This window comes from Bubalus kerabau, chromosome 3 (genome assembly GCF_029407905.1).
Source record: "Bubalus kerabau isolate K-KA32 ecotype Philippines breed swamp buffalo chromosome 3, PCC_UOA_SB_1v2, whole genome shotgun sequence".
NCBI classification, from domain to species: Eukaryota; Metazoa; Chordata; class Mammalia; order Artiodactyla; family Bovidae; genus Bubalus; species Bubalus kerabau.
The window spans coordinates 149359560-149377333 of record NC_073626.1 but is presented as its reverse complement, the minus strand read 5'-3'; the positions used below and the strand labels follow the sequence as shown (position 1 = coordinate 149377333).

The window sequence follows — 17774 nt, the reverse complement described above, 5'->3', positions numbered from 1 at the left end:
CCCTTCTCCTCCCACCTTCAATCTTAACCAGCGTCAGGGTCTTTTCAGATGAGTCAGTTCTTTGCATCAGGTGGCCAGAGTATTGGAACTTCAGCTTCAGCATCAGTCCTTCCAATGAATATTCAGGACTGATTTCCTTGAGGATTCACTGTTTAGATCTCCTTGCAATTCAAGGGACTCTCAAGAGTCTTCTCCAATACCACAGTTCAAAAACATCAATTCTTTGGCACTCAGTTTTCTTTATAGTCCAACTCTCACATCCATACATGACTACTGGAAAAACCATAGCCTTGACTAGACGGACCTTTGTTGGCAAAGTAATGTCTCTGCTTTTGAATATGCTGTCTAGGTTGGTCATAACTTCTCTTCCAAGGAGCAGGTGTCTTTTAATTTCATGGCTGCAGTCACCATCTGAAGTGATTTTGTAGCCCCCAAAAACAAAATCTGATGCAACTAAGTGGTCCCAGAAGGTGACAGAGTATGCTGCTGCTCAACAGAGAATGCCAAGGGTAGATCTCTCTGAAGTGGAGACAGTTGAGCATTGACCTGATGGCAGTGAGGGAACAGGAGCATTCCAGGCAGAATAGGGAGCAAGTGCAAAAGCTCTGAGGTGGGAGCAGTCAGGTAGGGCATGAGTAATCGAGTTGGCCAGGGCAGATCATGGGGATTCTATACAATAGGACCTTAAAAGCTTTTGACTTCTATCCTAAAAGCAATAGGAAACCATTGGAACATTTACATTTTAATTTCTTCTTAACCTTTTTTGGGTCATGAACTTCTTTAGCAGTCTGGTGAAGCCTGTGGAACCCTCTGCAGAATAATGTTTTTCAATGCATAAAATAAAATCCCAGAGGGTGTTAAAGAAAATAATTATATGGAAATAGAAAGATTAAAGTCCCCTGTAAGGGACATACATGCTCCGATTTATATTTTCAAAAGGTTCTTCTGGCTGCTGCAGGCAGAATAAACTGTAGGGACTAAGGCTGGAAGCACAGACACCAGTGAGCAGGGAGCTAAGATCTTCTCATTTACCCTGTAGGGCAGTGGTCTCGAAGTACAGTTGCGCAACACTGTCGTTTTGAATGCAGGGAGAAAATTTGATAAATTCTGTTTATATTTGTGTGAGGGGGGGGCGGTTAGTCGCTCAGTTTTGACCAGCTCTTTGTGACCCCATGGACCGTAACCCACCATGTTCCTCTGTCCATGGAATTCTCCAGGTGAGTTTCTAGAGTAGGTTGCCATTTCCTTCTCCAGGGAATCTTCCCAACCCAGGGATCGAACCTGCGTCTCCTTCATTACAGGTGGATTCTTTACTGCTCTGCCACCGGGGAAGACCCTGTTTATATTTAAATGACCCTAATTCTTTTAAATGTCTATATTGAGTTTATGTTTTATAACGTCCTAATGTAGTAGGACATTAGTACATTTATATAATTCGTGGATTAATGTACATGTATTGGAGGTGCATGTTCAGAAGGCAAAGGTGACAGTATTTTTTGATCAAATGTGATGATCACGATGTAGGGAGAGTTACTCTGTAAGAAATGGAGTAGAAGGCCACTCTGCTTTGGACCACATTGCATTTCAGAGGCCATTTTGTGAGGAAGCATTAATTTGTGCCCTGAAGTATGAGTGAGCTTTAAACATGAAATTGCATTCCCCATTCTATTTTTCTTGTCCCTCTGATTTCTGAACTCCCCCTGTTTCAGGCACTACTCCTTCATTTGGTTGAGTTTTTTCTTGATTATTTTAAATTTTTTATGAGCATTTGCAGAAATGGCAACTTGTGGGTTAATCAATCAGATGTTGGAAAAATAGCTTGACGAATCGCGATAGCGTAACTTGGCTAAACTGGCAGGGCGGGGGGGCTTGTCCTCAGTGTTGCTCTGTGTAGTACCTGCTGAAGCAGGAGACAGTGTTAGGCGACACGGTTCAGAGCCAAGTCCAGCTGCGTGTAGTTTCTGTCTTACAGCTGCAACAGGGACACAGCCACTGGAAGTATGCTGTGAAATAGCTACTGGGGAGAGGGTGCTTGGTTTGTGCCAGGAATTAACAGAGCATCCACGTTATCTTCTGGGAAATAACTAAATCCTTGACATTATTTGTCAGCATAAAACAGAACGAAACTAATTTTAAAAAATTCAGCAAGGGAAAAAGCAAACACTTAGAAATTAATAAAAAATCCCAAAGACATCCACTTTAATCTCCATTTTGTCTCTGTCCTTCCTGTGTCCTTCAGAGTGTGGTTGCCTATGATGGATGGGTCTGTTCGATTGTGGGATTGATTTTGGGGACCGGATGTCTCTGCTTGTTGCTGCAGAATGTCATGGCATTTCCAGATGCCTTGTTGTTGCTTTTGAGGTGTGCTTGGTACCCAAGGTTCCAGGACCCTCCAGTGTTACTTGTACATGAAGGCCTTTGGGAGTAAGGGGCATTTGGAATTTCTGAAGTCTTTGGTGCCTCATTCTCCATTTCTTGTTGTTGTGTTTGCCAGATTTCCTTGAAGTAACAGAGGCTCATGGGTGATCAGTAGCATTAAGTAAATGATGCCAACAGTCCTCTCTGGTACTTCTCTCTCCAACTTGGGTCTTTTAGTTCCCCTTCAACATCCCACTCATTCAGAGCAGATCTAAAGGGCACGGTCTTTCTGGTCCATTCTCCGTCAGTATACTGAGGTAACACTTCAGACTTAAAAAGACTCTCCCATTTTTCAGTATTTAGGTTGCCCAGAGTGACTCCAGGCTCAGCAGGCTGTAGCCTGAGTCCTAGAAGTTTGTATTGACTGCCACTTAGACCTGTCTCCTCAGCTGCCTCTGAGAATACAGGCGAATGGGGAGGAATGGGGGTTCAGATTAACTAACCATTTACCTTGCTCCAGGCTCCAGAAATGCCTGATACACAACACCTTACGTCAACCTCACATTAGACACAGGAATCTCACCCCCATTTGACAGATGGGGACCCTGAGGCCTCCCGTCTGTAACAAACAGAATAAGATCCCAGGTGTGCTAACTCTGAAGCTGCCCTGACCCCATCACGCTTCACCTTCTCTCTCTGCAGCAGGCACACTTTTCTAAAATTGTTGCTGTAAGGATCTAGAAGGTGAACTTTTAACTCCGCTTAGTGATTCTTTTTTTTTTTTTTTTTTTTTCTGGTTTCCAAAACTGAATGGGTTTCCTCCTGCGCCTCTGGCCCACCTTCATGTCCTCTTGGTTCAGTTGAAAAGAGATGCCTGTATTTCTCATTCCTCTTCTCCATGGGTCTTACAGAGCAGCGGCTCACTAGGGCACCGATTTAATGAAATAACATTTTCAATCCTGTTTGGTTCAATTCTAGGTGATACAAATAAAGAATTGTGAACACTTTGTAGTTAGGTTTAAAGGGAAGGAGAAAGGTGGAAAGAAGAAAGTGGGTCAAGTATAGTATCTGGGCAAGGTCTCCTAAACTGCTGCCTGGTGAAAGATTGAGCTATTAAAAATGGAGAAATAATGGGGCAGCCGTACTACTTTGGCACTTGTGTATCTGGAAATTTCGGGTTTGGTAATTTATACTGTTTTACAGTTATGTTAATCGTATCTATGCCAGGCATTGTTCTGATTAATATATAGTACATGTGTATATTAATTTATCCTCTCCCTTTGAGGTACATACTACTATTATTTGTAAAAGAAGACAGAGGCACAGAGAAGTTTATCATCTTGCCCAAGGATAGATAGTTAAGAGCAGAACCAAAAGTTGAGCCTAGGAAAGTTGGCTTCAGAGGGCTGTTGACCTCTATGCTAACCGGCCTCTCAGTGACAGGGCTTGGTAACTCTCATGATTTCAAAGATCACTTTTCTTCTTTTTAGAACCAGCCCACCATACAGTTGGAAGGGTAAATATTTGTCATGTTTGGTGACAGACGTTGATGGGTTAAAATAAAAAAGGTCTTAGGAAAAGTCATGTACTTTCTCTCCCATATTCCTCCATCTGTATTTACTGTTCAGAAAGGTCACTTGAGCACAGAGCTTGGATTTCATGCTTCTAAGCAGCTTCAGCGTGCCTGAAACCTTGCTCTACAAATTGACTTTAAAAATATTTTGTAATAATGCATATCGCTCTCGAATATGAATTTGCTGGAGTCATTAAATGATGATCTTCTTAAATGGGACTTTTGTGACTATATTTTACATAAATACCAGGAATCGTTAAGTGATTTTTTGTTTTACTCTTAAATTGTAGCCTTTCCTCATGAGTGTCCATCCACTCACATTTACTGGAAGGAACCGAGGTTCTGGGAGCCCTGAGCTCTTTGCCTTGTCAGTCAGTTGCCTGGCTACACTTTGTGGTAGGAGAGAAGAGAGGGGAGAAGACTAAAAAGGCTGAAATGGTAAATTACTCTAGGTTCTGGAGAAAAATAGAATTAGAAGCATTTGTGGTTCTGATGAAAATAGCACATTTCCTTTCTGCTTGGAATGTGGGGGGTCAGAGAGCTCCAGAGAGTAGAAAATAAATAAAAATTGATCCCTCTCCAGTCGAAGGAAATGCTTTGACTCTGGGAACTGAAATGACAGCTCTAGATTTGAAGATCTTGTGAAATCACTTTTGAAGGTTAAAAAAAAAATAACAACAACAAAAGCACTAAGAGGCTTAAAAAAAATGTGACACGCTATGTTAGGAAATTTAGCCTTTCAGGAATGATTTTATAGCCCTTTTCCAAGACTGAAGAGTAGGTAACAGACCCAGATCATGTTGTTCCTGTCACTGACCATGGTCATTCCATCTCTCCTTGCAGGTGAGAAGCCTTATAAGTGCTCATGGGAAGGGTGTGAGTGGCGTTTTGCACGAAGCGATGAGCTCACAAGGCACTACAGGAAACACACAGGTGCAAAGCCCTTTAAATGCAACCACTGCGACAGGTAAAGAAACTTAGAAGCTGGCGGGAAGGGAAAGGGAGATGGTGAAGTGGGTGGGAGGTTGGGTTGGTCGTGCGCTCCTGGCTTCATCACAAGCCTCTCTCGAAGAGATCGGGCCTGGGGATGCCTCTTACTTCTCCATGGAGAAAACCAATTAGATAAGGGTGCCTCCTTGCATACAATCAAGAGATGATATGGATTCTCAGGCCAGTTACATGAGTATTTCATGAACACCAGAACTGTGATGGTCTCTAGATATCAGTGAGACCTAACTCCTACCCTCGAGGGGATAATGTGACAGATAATTTTAGTATAATAAGAAAATTAATAGACTAGAGAATGGTCGCTGGTAGTTTCTGATCTTTTTATTAATATCAATACCATTTTTCTCAATGTGAGAAGTAGAAAGCCTGCATGAAGGAGGGGAAATTAGTTATAAGACTCTTGAAGCATTGTTAGAAATGAATTTACTGAAGAGAGTTCCCATTGTTTTGGGGGGCCTGAGCCATCCTTTCTTCTTTGAAAGTAGGTACAAAGGTCTAAAAGATGGTGAGGCTTTGAGAACTCATCCTATAATTCAATTTCAAACCTTCAGCATTTGATAGTGGAAGAAAGAGCACGTAGCAACAGACACTACACAAGTAATAGTATCTGACAGCCCTGGCATTATCAACCAATAAACCCCAAAATGGAGACTCTGCAGGCCAAGGTGAAGGCAGGATTAGGTTTAGACGTAATCAAATAATGGGCTTGCATCTGAGCGTGTTATCCTTCTAATCCTATTTCTGTGTTTAAAAGGAAGCTTAAGAAAATTAACCATCTTTTTAATGCAATATTAAAGGTCTCGGTTATGATGAGAAAAATGCTTCTAATACGATAAAAGCCCTGAAAGCCTCAGGGTTCCCCGGCTCAGCCCCTTGCTCGCAGGGTGGCAGGAGGGGTGTGCAGGATGTCCGCAGAGGCCTGGCTCTCCGGTGGAGGAAATGCGATCGCTTTTGCATCCTGCCTCCCCCAGCCCCCTCACCAGACCTTCCTCTGGTGCAGAGCAGGACAGGAGTGGCCACGTTTCATGGGTGGCCAGTGCCTTGGTGCTCCTTTAAGATGCTTATAAAGAAGCATTCATGTTGTTCTTCCCCCCCTTTTTTTTTCCTTTTCCCTGAAGAGCCTATTTTCCTCTTATCTTCATTCTCGAAGAACTAAATAAAGCCCCCATGCCTCCTGGAGCCCAAAGATAACCTCCTACCCAAGGCTGAGGAAGTATACTCCATGAAGCTACTGTCTGTCCGTCCCTTAGAGCTCTCTTCTGCTACTCCAAAATACAACCTGTTTGTCATTTCTGCCCCATTCACCTCAGAGTCCCCCTGAATTTATAGAAATCAGCAGCTATTCTCCTATAGACTATATTTCAGTGATGTTGATGTTGCTCCACAGTCCTATGAGGAAGGGCAATATATCAGTGGGGATGAAGATATATCCTTTGTGAGTTATCAGAGCGTGGTGGTAGTAGGTACACATGAGTCATCCTTCCCTGAAAGGTGGTGAGGCTATTACTTGGAAATCGTGCTTTATGGATAGCCATAAGCCTTGGAAACAGGCAACGAATTGTTATGGGGAAATTGCCAGACTTAGTATTGCTCTTAAGTCAACTGAGTTATTAAGCAGTATTCAACTGTCTATGCTGGAGAAGGGGATGACAGAGAATGAGATGGTTGGATAGCATCATCAAGTCAATGGACATGAGTTTGAGCAAGCTGCAGGAGATAGTGAAGGACAGGGAAACCTGGCATGCAGTCCATGGAGTCACAAATAGTCAGACACGACTGAGCGACTGAACAACAGCAATGCATCTCTCCAGCACTTAACCTATTAGGATTAAACCTGACTGATGTATATGGAGAAATAATTTCAAACTGACTGGATATTTCAGTGTAGGAGATGTCAGGGATGGGTAGTTCAGTTAGTCTTTTGCTTGATTTTCCTCATCAAAATATACTCTGGTTTCTGGAGCTAGAAGTTTGCTGAGCAGATGGTACAAACTCTGTGACATGGTATTTGGGGCAGCTGGCGAGTAGCTCGAACTTCTGTGGCAGGAGAGTCAGTGCCTTTCACCAGTGTCAGAAACCAGGGGGTGGAGCCTCGTTAGTGTCTCCTGACAGGCAGCACCTTGTACTTCAGCTGCAGGAGCTGTGCTGAAAATAGAGCAGGTCTGGGAGGTGGCGCAGGGAGCTGGAGTGGTCCCAAAGTGATGGAAGGAAAGCCTGGAGTGACCGTGGACTTGGCATTCCTTAGAAGACTTTTACCTTCAGAAAAAGAGGACATTTATAGCCCTTAGCAGAGCACTGGATCCTGTTGGTGCCACAATGTGTATGAGCCTGAGAAATCTATCTCTTGCCTCATATAATTGAATAATCAGACTGCCTTGTCAGCATGCGTGCTAAGTCACTTCAGTCATGCCCAACCCTTTACAATCCCACAGACTGTATCGCCCACCAGGCTCCTCTGTCCATGGGATTTTCCAGGCAAGATTACTGAAGCAGATTGCTATTTCCTCCTCCAGGGGATCTTCCTGAACCAGGGATCAAACCTGTATCTCTTAGATCTCGTGCATTGAAAGGTGGGTTCTTTACCACTAGCGCCACCTGGGAAGCCCTCAGACTATGCTACTTAGAGGCTGAACTAAGTAAGATTGGGGTTTCTTGACCTTAAAGCAGGTACCAAGTCTAACTTATACTTTATTTTGCCTATAGGGTAAATTAAAAAATACATGAGTTCTTATTTGTTTTGCTAACATTTCAAATTGCTAAATGTCACAAAAACCTCTGTTCCTGGCTTTGAAAAACTGGAAGATCTGGTAACAGTGGACTCACATTCCCAGGTGGCCATAATTTTCTGGAGCTGAATAGTCATCACTGCCTTTGGTAATGGTCCTGTGATTACTCGTTTCTCTCTGTTCCCCCTCCCTCACCACGGTCTCCCCAGCATGAAGGCAGAGCATCAGTTGCTGTGTAGCATGTCCAGTTATCTCCTCTTAATGAGGAGCAACGTTTCTTTATATTCACAGAAGTAGAATCAGATGGTTTAAAAATGCTGTGTGTTTCTTACTCTTGACCCATTGCACCCATTTACTTTATCTGCTTGGCCTTAATAAAGACATTAAGTTTTGTGACCTCTGGCTTCAGGTTTGGGGAGAAAGCAATGAAGTGTTTCTGCTATCTTACCATCAAACTACGCAGTACAGCCCACTCGGTGATCAGGTGCTTAAAGGGATGAGTGTTGTTTCTCAGCCCATAGAGCAAGAGGCTGCTGATGGTAGTAAGCAGGGCTGTTTCCCCAGGTAGCCATATGCAGCTATAACCCAAGGAGCCTGCTCCCACGGTAGTACCTCCAAGATCCTAGAAGTTCAGAGGAGGCATTTTGATCTTTGATCTCTTTGTCAGCCCACTTATAGGTGGTGAGCAACATCAACCTATATCTAGCCCTTTGGGGCCCTGGTGCGTTGCTGTTGGCTCAATGCCCATGTGACTTTAGGGGGCCCTTTTCATCAGCAAGAGAAATGAAAATAGGGATTTAGCTAGTTCTCTGCAGTAAACAAATTTTAGTCATTAAGAACTTTCTTATTTAAGGTCATCTGACTGCTGTACAGTCCTAAATACCCTCTGGGGGTATTTTACCCTTAGAATTACTAGATTCTGCATTTCTAGATGCAGAGTTTATCTATTACTTTTTACTTTACTATTCCTATGTGGAACTCAGTAAGTATAATTTAATAGATATAAATTAATCTTGACTCAGTATCCTACTGGTATATTGGATTTAAATAAGACCTCAATGGTGAGGGACCCAGTCTCATTCTAAATCCATGCACTTCCTAGAATTTTAACAAATAATGATGCTAGTTTGATTCAGGAGGGGTGTGATCATATTTTATACCATGTTAAAGAGTTGGTTGGGTTTTCACTTTTTTTTTTTTTTCCTGAAAGAATTTAAAGAGTAAAGATAGATGCTTATACAGATTGCTAGGTACTCAGCACAGGTTAAGCAGTTGGTTAAAGGAGAATGAAAGTATGGAACACATACAGTACTGAGTGGTTATTTCAAATGAAGTCCTAAATCAAGAATGCTGTTGTCCCATGCGACTTCCCTGGTGATCCAGTGGTTAAGAATCCACCTGCCAATGCAGGAGATATGGGTTCAATCCCTGGTCTGGAAAGATTTCCACATGCCATGAAGCAGCTCCTGAGTCCCATGAAACCTAATAATGCTCGTGCTTTGCAAAAAGAGAAGCTACCGCAGTAAGAAACCTGCATACCTCAACTAGAGAGTAGCTCCCATTTGCTGCAACTAGAGAAAGCCCACGTGCAGCAGCAAAGACCCAGCACAGCCAAAAATTAATTCATTAATTAATTTTTTAAAAATACTGTTGTCCCGTATGTTCTCAGGATGTGGAAAAGAAAAGAGAAAGATTTTGTACTAGTAGCAAAGACTTCTGCTTTGCTCCTTACCATCTCGAATCCCCACTTGCCTCTTTTGAACACACAGGGTTCTTGGTACATGCTCTGTGGCTTTCTTGCAGGGCCTTGCTGCTCAGGCTTGACCAGATTAACTTCTGGATTCATTTTCTAGTTGCTGACGTTGCCAGTTGTCACAAGTTTAGTATCACCCTTATTTATCTTTACAGATTTATCATCTTACGGTTCCTTGGGTTAGAAGTCCAACACAGATCTCCCTGGGGGTAAAATCAAGATGTGGGTTGCTCTCCATTCCCTTCCTGACGCTCAAGGGAAGAACCCATTTCCTTGCCTTTTCCAGCTTTCAGCTTTGTACATGTTCCTTGGCTCCTGACCCCATTTCTTCATCATCAAAGCTATTGAGTCCTTTTCATGCTTCCATCTCTCTGGTTTTCTCTTTTAATTCCTTTTTCCATTTTTAAAGACCCTTGAAGTGACATTGGGTCTACCCAGATAATCCAGAGTAAGCTTCCCATTTGAAAGTCGGCTGACCAGCAAATTAATTCCACCCACAACCTTAATTCCCCTTTGCCTTTGAACATAACATATTCACAAGTTCTGGGGATGAGGTGCAGGTATTTGGGGAAGACCGTCCATCAATTCTGACTACTACCAGTTCTTTAAACGGACAGTTCAGCTTGACCTTCTGCTTAGCCTCCTGAGAACTGGATATGGCTGAAAGCATGGGCTCTGGAGTCAAGGCTACTTGGGTTCAGATTTTGGCTTTGCTTCTTTTTGATGAATATCTCATCTGGTAATGGGGCTAAGAATGGTACCTTCTTTATAGAGTTCTTGTAAGAATGTTAACTTCAGAGAAATACCTACAAAAAGAACTTCCAGACTTAGATCTTCTTTCTCTACGCTGTTGAGATGAAGGAAGGAGAGAAGGAAGAAAGGAGGAGGGAAAGGAGAAAGGGAAAGAAAGAGAAGAGGCAGTGGATAGTACTAAGTGTGCCCTCGGCACAGGACAGTCAAATACAAAATTCCCCGCAGGCTGTACTGCTTTTTCTTATACCGGTGACATCAAGTACTTGCTTTTAAAGAAAATTTACCACTCTTCTATAGTAAATCAAATCCCCTTTAGATGCTATGCCAAGGATTTATTCAAGTATCTTGCTTATACCAAAATCAGAGCCCAAAATAAGCAGTTATGGTTAGAATTACTGTTATTCAATGTGTTACTGAATTAGATCACTTTCTACTCTTATTTTTCCTGTTATGATAATTTTTTCATTTTACTTTGTTCTATTTTGCTTCATTTTCTTGAGGTTCTATCCGGCATGTGTATCTGAGAAATGAATGCAAACAGTGCGTGGAGAGTGCTGGGGTCAGCAGATAGGGCCAGGGGTTTTCTCTTTCTTTGTTTTAGTAATGAACAAATAGAGGGAAATTCTGCCCTGAACAGGAACCCTTGCTGACCTGAGCAGAACAGCTTACTAACACACCAGCTAGAGTTTTGAACTGGAAGGATGGCTCAGGCAGTGTCTCGGGGGACCTGGTAACTTTCTCCCAGGTAGGATGGAGACCAGTGTCTAGAGCTGGATCCAAGGGAGGACTCACACCCAGAACTCAGAATGACTGCTGTCTGACGCACTGACTTCCCTGGGATTCCAGCCCAAGAACCTGAGACTGTATGTAGGCCTCGGAGATGCAGAAATGGCCACTCTATTAGTTATAAGTAGAGAACCCTGACTCAGTCTTGAGTTAGCTTCCAGGGTTTTTTTATTAGCTCCTATAACTAAGATGAACAGAATTCGATTTGTCTTCACACTTGGCTGAGTCCAGCTGCTTAGATGTTGTCCTCAGGACTAGAAACTCTCTTCCTTCCTACCCCTTCGCCTGTTTTTCTCTGTTAACTTCATTCTCAAAGAGGCTCTTTCCCCCGTGGCCGCATGGACACCCGCAGCTCCTATCTTAGTGTCTAAGCCCCAGTGGAAAGAGGGCGTCTCTCTTCCAGTAGTTTCAGCAAATGTCCCAGAACTCACTCCCGTTGACCTTTGTGGATCACATGACTGTCACTCAGCAGATGACTGTGGCCATCACTTCAGCCTTAGGAGGTGGGTTAGCCACATACAACTGAGAATGTGGAAGAGTTACCACCCAGGGCAAAATCCAGTGGGTGGTGTTAAAGCAGGGAAGGAGTGAAAACAGCCACTGCTTTCACTCTGAGGCTGACAAAGGGATTCAGTGGCCAACCTTGGGTTCCAGAAGCAGTTCAAAGAATGGGTTTACACATCTGCCTGGCTTCTCACCCCACTACTGCCACTCATTGGCTGTGTGACCGCAGCCTCAGGGTCCCTACCACATGCATGCCCACGAAAAGAGTGTGAAGATTTACCATGGAAGGTTGCTGAGGATATTGTTGTTGTTTCTGTTCAGTCGCTAAGTTGTGTTTGACTCTTTGCGACCCCATAGACTGCAGCATGCCAGGCTTCCCGGTCCTTCACTCTCTGCTGGAGTTTGCTTAAACTTATGTCCATTGAGTCTAGGGTAGTACTGGAGAAACACCAAGCACATGCCTGCATATGACGCCATTATTAATAAACATGAGCTTTTCCTCCCTTTGAATGTGGAGTGCCTATATAGACCTGCAGATATCACAGGCAGCATTTCTGGGCTTCCATTGTAAAACTTAAGACTGAAATCTGGGTGTTGAAATGTTAAGAGTGTCATCATTTGATAGTACAGGCTAATCGTTCTTTGTAGTGTATGAGCATGACACATATTATTTCCAAAACACTTTTACATTAGTTTCTTCTTTAATGATGACAATCGCAATAATAATATTTAATATTAATCAAGATTTTACCATTGGCTGGGCAGTTTTCTAAGCACTTTACATAGATCATCTCACTTAATCCTCACAACCAATCTATGAAATAAGTGCTCTCAATTTTCCACATTTTATTGAGGAGGAATTAAGATACCAGGCTTCCCTAATGGCTCAGATGGTAATCTGCCTGCAGTGCAGGAGATCCGGGTTGAATCCCTGCATCAGGAAGATTCCCTGGAGAAGGGAATAGCTACCTACTCCAGTATTCTTGCCTGGAGAATTCCATGGACAGAGGAGCCTGATGGGCTACAGTCTGTGGGGTCGCAAAGAGTCAGACAGAACTAAGCGACTAAGACTTAAGACACTGAGAGGTTAAGTTGCTCCGTCACACAGCTATTGCAGGAGGTGAGCCCAAGCAGTCTGACTGCTGAGCTCACCTGCCCTATATACCTTGTTTCCCAGTACACATGCACTGCTTCTCTCTCTCTTTTAGGGCTAATCATTTTCTAAGGGGTGATGGAAGTTGAGTTCTTTATGCAGATCTCTGTAATATCCTTGTTTTTCTTATCTTCCCTAGGTGTTTTTCCAGGTCTGACCACCTTGCCCTCCATATGAAGAGACATATCTAAAAAATCTGAAGGCCAGAGTTGCCATGGCGTCGGCCGGCCGTTGTCTGAAGGAAATGCCACGAGGCAGGGGGCTGGACTTCAGGCGGGGACCCATTGCCTCGCAGAAGAAAGTTCTCACTTATTAAACCTCTGTGTACACACACACACAGACACACACACACACACACACACACACACGCACTCACACACAGACACACACACACAGTCATGCACTCAGCTATATTTAAAATATATACGTCTATCTTTATGCCTTGCCCTAGCCAGATGGTAGAAGAAGAAGAAGAAAGAAACCAGGTGAACTCAGCAAGGCAGTCTGGCTGCTTACTTCAGCACTATTGGAATTATTTCCCGCTGTTGCCAATGGAAATCAAAGAAAATGGATGTGACGTCTCTACAGGTGGACGGCAGTAAGAGGGGCTTATTTAACTTGCTTCTCAGTGCAACTTGATAGGAGAATACAACGTCTTAAAGTTGCATATGTGTAGCACTAATGTTTCTTTTTCAATAGTTGGGGGAAAATGACCTAGCAAACCAAATTGCAGTTTGGTAGCCAAAATTAACTCTCGGTTTATTTGTCCTTTGTGTGTGAAAAGTCCTACTATTCCGTGCGTCCGACTTCCTCACAGAACTGTTGATCAGTTTTGGTTCTTAGTACTATTGAGATCTTTCCAGTCGATACCAACGGCCTTAGCGGCGGCAGACTCCGGAATAACACCTTACACCTTTCTGGCCTGCATTTCTCTAGACTTCACTCTCCAGGTCTCCAGGGAAGAGTGTTCTTTTCTTACTTTTTGACTCTTGCACACCATATGCACTAGGGATTCTGGAAACTTCTAGCATGACTGCAAAGTGGCCAAGAGAATAAAGTCCTTGATGATCAATCACAGTGTATCCCTTGAGCCTCACCTTATTGCCAGTGCTAGATTTTTTCTTTTTAATCTCTCTGTTTTTTGCTAACGAAAACTTGAAAAGCTTATTTGGAAGCTTAAATGTTTTATCTTTTCTCCATGGACTAAACCTCTCCAGGACTCTCTCTCTCTCGTCACCTGGATGTCCAGCTCTCGAAGCAGCCAATCAGATGGGACATCACACTTTTTTCATCCCCCTTGAGGCGTCCTGACCTCAGCTCATAGTGATCAGCCCCGTGCTGTGTATCACTGCTACCCTGACAACCAGTTTCAGCATAGATGTCGCTAGTCTCGAAGGGCAGCTGCATATTGAACGTAACTCTGGGTTATGACCTGACAAAAAAAGCCAAAAATATCCCTCTTTCCAGGAATGGGGAGAATGGAGGATGCCTCCCAAGTCTAGTGGCTTCAAAAACCATCACCCTCTCTTCCTGTCTCATACCCACAGAGTCATGTCACCCCACTTGTTAAAACACACAATTCAAAATGCTGTTGTGGGAATAAAGGGTGGACATTTAAGGAAAGGGTTGAGATATTTCTCTCATGGTCTGTGTAAAAGGAGAGACATATTTCTGATTTTTTAATTTTTTTGGCTAGGCCCACCATGACTTGTGCCCTAGAGCACCTGGGATCAACAGAGGCCTCACTTTTACTCTGCAAGCTGACTCCGAGGGGGTTCCATGCCTCACTTTCCATCCCCCACACACATCCAATATCGGTCTCCATCATCTACCCGCATTCTTAGCTAGCTGGCACTGGCCTCAACTCCAAAGACTGCCTTTAGGACCATTAAATGGCCTATGCAAGCAAGTGGGGTGGTTATTAGGGCAGATTGTATATTTTGTATATTCTGGGACCATCCCTTCAAGACACGTCTAAAAAAACAAAAATGGCATTTGGTCCGCCCATGGTTGCTGCTCCTTCATACCAGCTGGCTCCTCTCCTGCCCTCCTTTGACTGTTTGACTCATTGACTGTTAAAATGCCACCCCATACCTATTTGGGATGCAAAACTGAAGTCTTTGAAAGGAAATATAAGAAACACAGATTCATTTATGACAGCAAACTTCAAGATCCTTGGCATTTGGTTTCTCAGCTTTCTGCAAACTTTGATTTCACTGAAATGTTGAAACTACTCGTCTGAGGGCAGAGGAGCCTCCTTATCACAAATGCTGTAGCTGCCAATTGGACACTTGGGGCATTCTGAGGTCTGGCCCTTCAAGTTTTCTTTCTCTTTTTTCCTTTTTTCAATTTAGACCAAAAACAAAAACAAAAAAGAAAAACCACCCTAAACACACACACAAAATCTGCCCATTTGCCAGGGGCAATTATGTATATGTTAGTCAGAGGGTATTTTAAAAAATCAGTTTTATTCCAAAGATTTAAAACTAGACATGACTTAGAAACATTTCTGGAGCACTGCTTGCTGACAATCTCGTAGTTCTCGACTGCATTCGAGTGCGTTTGTAGCCAGTCCATCAGGGCGGACCATGGGATTATATTTGAATGTGTGGTTCATCCTTTCTGGATGAAGGATGTGTGAGGGACCTTGAACCTCAGCTGTATTAAACTGTAGCGCCTCCAGTCAGTGCACTAGACGAAACTTTAGACACCCCAGATTTTGTTGGTTCGTTGATTTCCCTTTCTGGAGCAGCCTCCAGCATGACTGCACGCACAGTCCCAGTGATGGCATTAGCCGTGGCTGCCACGATTTACAAATGTTCTCTCCCCCGCTGGAGCTGCTCTTGCCTCTCGAAATGCTATTATTAAGGGTTTATAATACTTAATTTAATTTTTGAACTGACCAATGCAAGGCTCTATTAAAAAGAAAGTTTAAAAAAATGCAAAAGAGTAATCATTGCTTGTTCGCTCCCCGTTGTCATCTGTGGTCTTGAAAAGATCTCATTTGAATGTGACAGAACAAAGGCCCTTGGGTCTTCATCAGTGTCTGAAATATTGGGCAATTCTCTCTCTTATATCAGTGAGGTCCTTTGTAATCTGCTCCTGACCTTTCTCCAAGCAGGGTGCACTGAGCCTTGATGGTGGGGCTTGCTGGCTCCAAGCATTTGTTGACCGAGAATTGGCCTGAGAATTTGGTGGGTGCTAAGCGTATGGCTTTGAAACTGTTCTTGTGTAGCCCGATTGACACCTCTGAACGCTAACCAGTCCTGTCTGTTGTGGGGTGGGGAGAGCGGTAGCCCCAGTCATTTGGGCATGTTATCAAGTATCCATCCTCTCTGAAATGGCAGAGATGGTTGGAAGAAGCCTGCTGGAGTGAACAGGCTTTCTGGGAAATAACCTGAAGCTAGTTTGCTTCCAAGAGGACAGGTTATTCAAAGCAGTGCTTTAGTGGACAGTTGAAACATATTAAACCATTGTCTCGTTTAAATTGGTAACTCCCAGCATTCCAGGATATCTCCAATTTGAAAGGAAAAACCTGTCATGGTGTTTCTTGTAGTGGTCCTCCGAAGCACGCTTTATCCAGGGTTCAGAGTGTAATGTATAGAAAAAGAGTGTTTCGAAGCCATTGACAGTTTTCTTTATTTCAATTTGTGCTTCTTTCTCCTACCACATGACTGTAAGTCAAAGATGTGGAAACCTGAAATTATAATGTTGCTCCTAGCTACTGGCCTCCTGCCCCACTGATGGTTCATTGGCCCAGCTTAATGCCTGGTGGTTGATGAGTATTATGTCCAGAAAAAGAGATATTTGGATTCCATGACAAAGCTGCATTTTATAAATATATCGGAGACCCCCCAAAATGAACTTCATGCTGACCATTTCCTTCTCCTCTCTGTGCTCTTCCTTACAAAGCCCTTCAAGTATCCCTTGTCCACCCTTCCTGCACCTCTTGTGCCCTTTTTACATCTTTGATTGCCTGACGATAACAGGGTAAAAAAGACAGCCAACCTCACGCATGATTAGTAGAACTGATTCCTATGTTTAAAAAAAAATCTTCTTTGAATCTAGAAGCCAGAGAAGATTTTTTTTAAGGACTTCAGTTTGGGATAAGCTTCCAGATTAGCCATGTCTATTTGCATCAAAGGGGAAGTAAATGGGACTTAAAGGGCGGCTCACCCAGTGCATTCAGGATGTCTGCCTATAGCCCCAACTCCTGAATTCTATGGCAAAGTCAAAAGACGTGAACTCAAATGGCAAGAACAACAGGACTCAGTGATTAACGTTACTGGTTCATAATGGTTTCCTGTATGGAAGTCACTTCATAAAATATAAAATACAGTGCAAAGTGCAAAATGGCTTCTCTTTTGCATGAGTTGGTTTTAGGAGAAGGAAGGTTGGGAAAGTCAGAGATGGAACATATTAACTACAAAAACCAGGTTCATTGTTTCTTTAAAAAAAAAAAATCTTATGAGGTCCAGCATTTCTGGCCACAGTTTTGCACCCAGATCTTTGCCAAAGTGAAAATTCATTAAGTAGAACCTGGTTGACATCTACCTGGGGACGCTTTCCCTGGCATCTTCCTGAAGTGGCCACTGCCGAGTCGGGGGTAGAGGCAGAAGGAGAGAATTTGCATTCCAGCTCTGGATGTGTTTCGGTAAACATGGTGATATCTCAGTTTGAAAACTAGAGGGGCTGTTCTGAGTATACATCAATGCCTCTTTGATGGTCTACTTTCCTCAGTGAGGATCTTTGGGAATACTTGAGATGGAACAACGAAAATGTGTCAAAGGAAGCAAAAACTCCTTGTAAATGTGAGATCCCATGACTAACTGCCTGAGACTTCAGGGTTTTCTCTTGCTTTTAACACTCGCTTAAATCTCCTCTGTTGGTTCCTAATGGATCCCGGTAAAGGGAAAAATAAAGCTGCAATTTAACTTTCTTACGTGCACCCTTCCAAGATAGTACTGTATTCTTCAGGTGTTTTGCATTTACGTATAAGTGCTCGGGAAACAGGTATCAAAAATGGAGAGAGAAATCCCAGGCCGTCACTTCACAAATATCCCAAACGAGATACTCTTTTTCAAACAGGGCTCCCTCTCAGCAGTCACGAGGGGACGTTGATGCGTTCTTTGTTGGGGACTGTTTATACAATTTTTTTTC

The 17774-nt window shown here is 43.2% G+C and overlaps 1 protein-coding gene across 4 annotated transcripts in view; it reads left to right on the top strand.

Annotated features, from left to right (window-relative positions):
• The window catches only part of KLF7 (KLF transcription factor 7), a 103737-nt gene extending 86835 nt beyond the window's left edge, over positions 1-16902 (top strand). For all 4 annotated transcript variants that reach the window (XM_055573271.1, XM_055573272.1, XM_055573270.1 and 1 more), the window contains 2 exons: positions 4775-4898; positions 12754-16902. In XM_055573271.1, the coding sequence (XP_055429246.1) occupies positions 4775-4898; positions 12754-12805 (176 nt within the window). In that variant the 3' untranslated portion in view covers positions 12806-16902. The remainder of the gene's footprint in view (positions 1-4774; positions 4899-12753) is intronic.
• Positions 16903-17774: the final 872 nt, after the last annotated feature.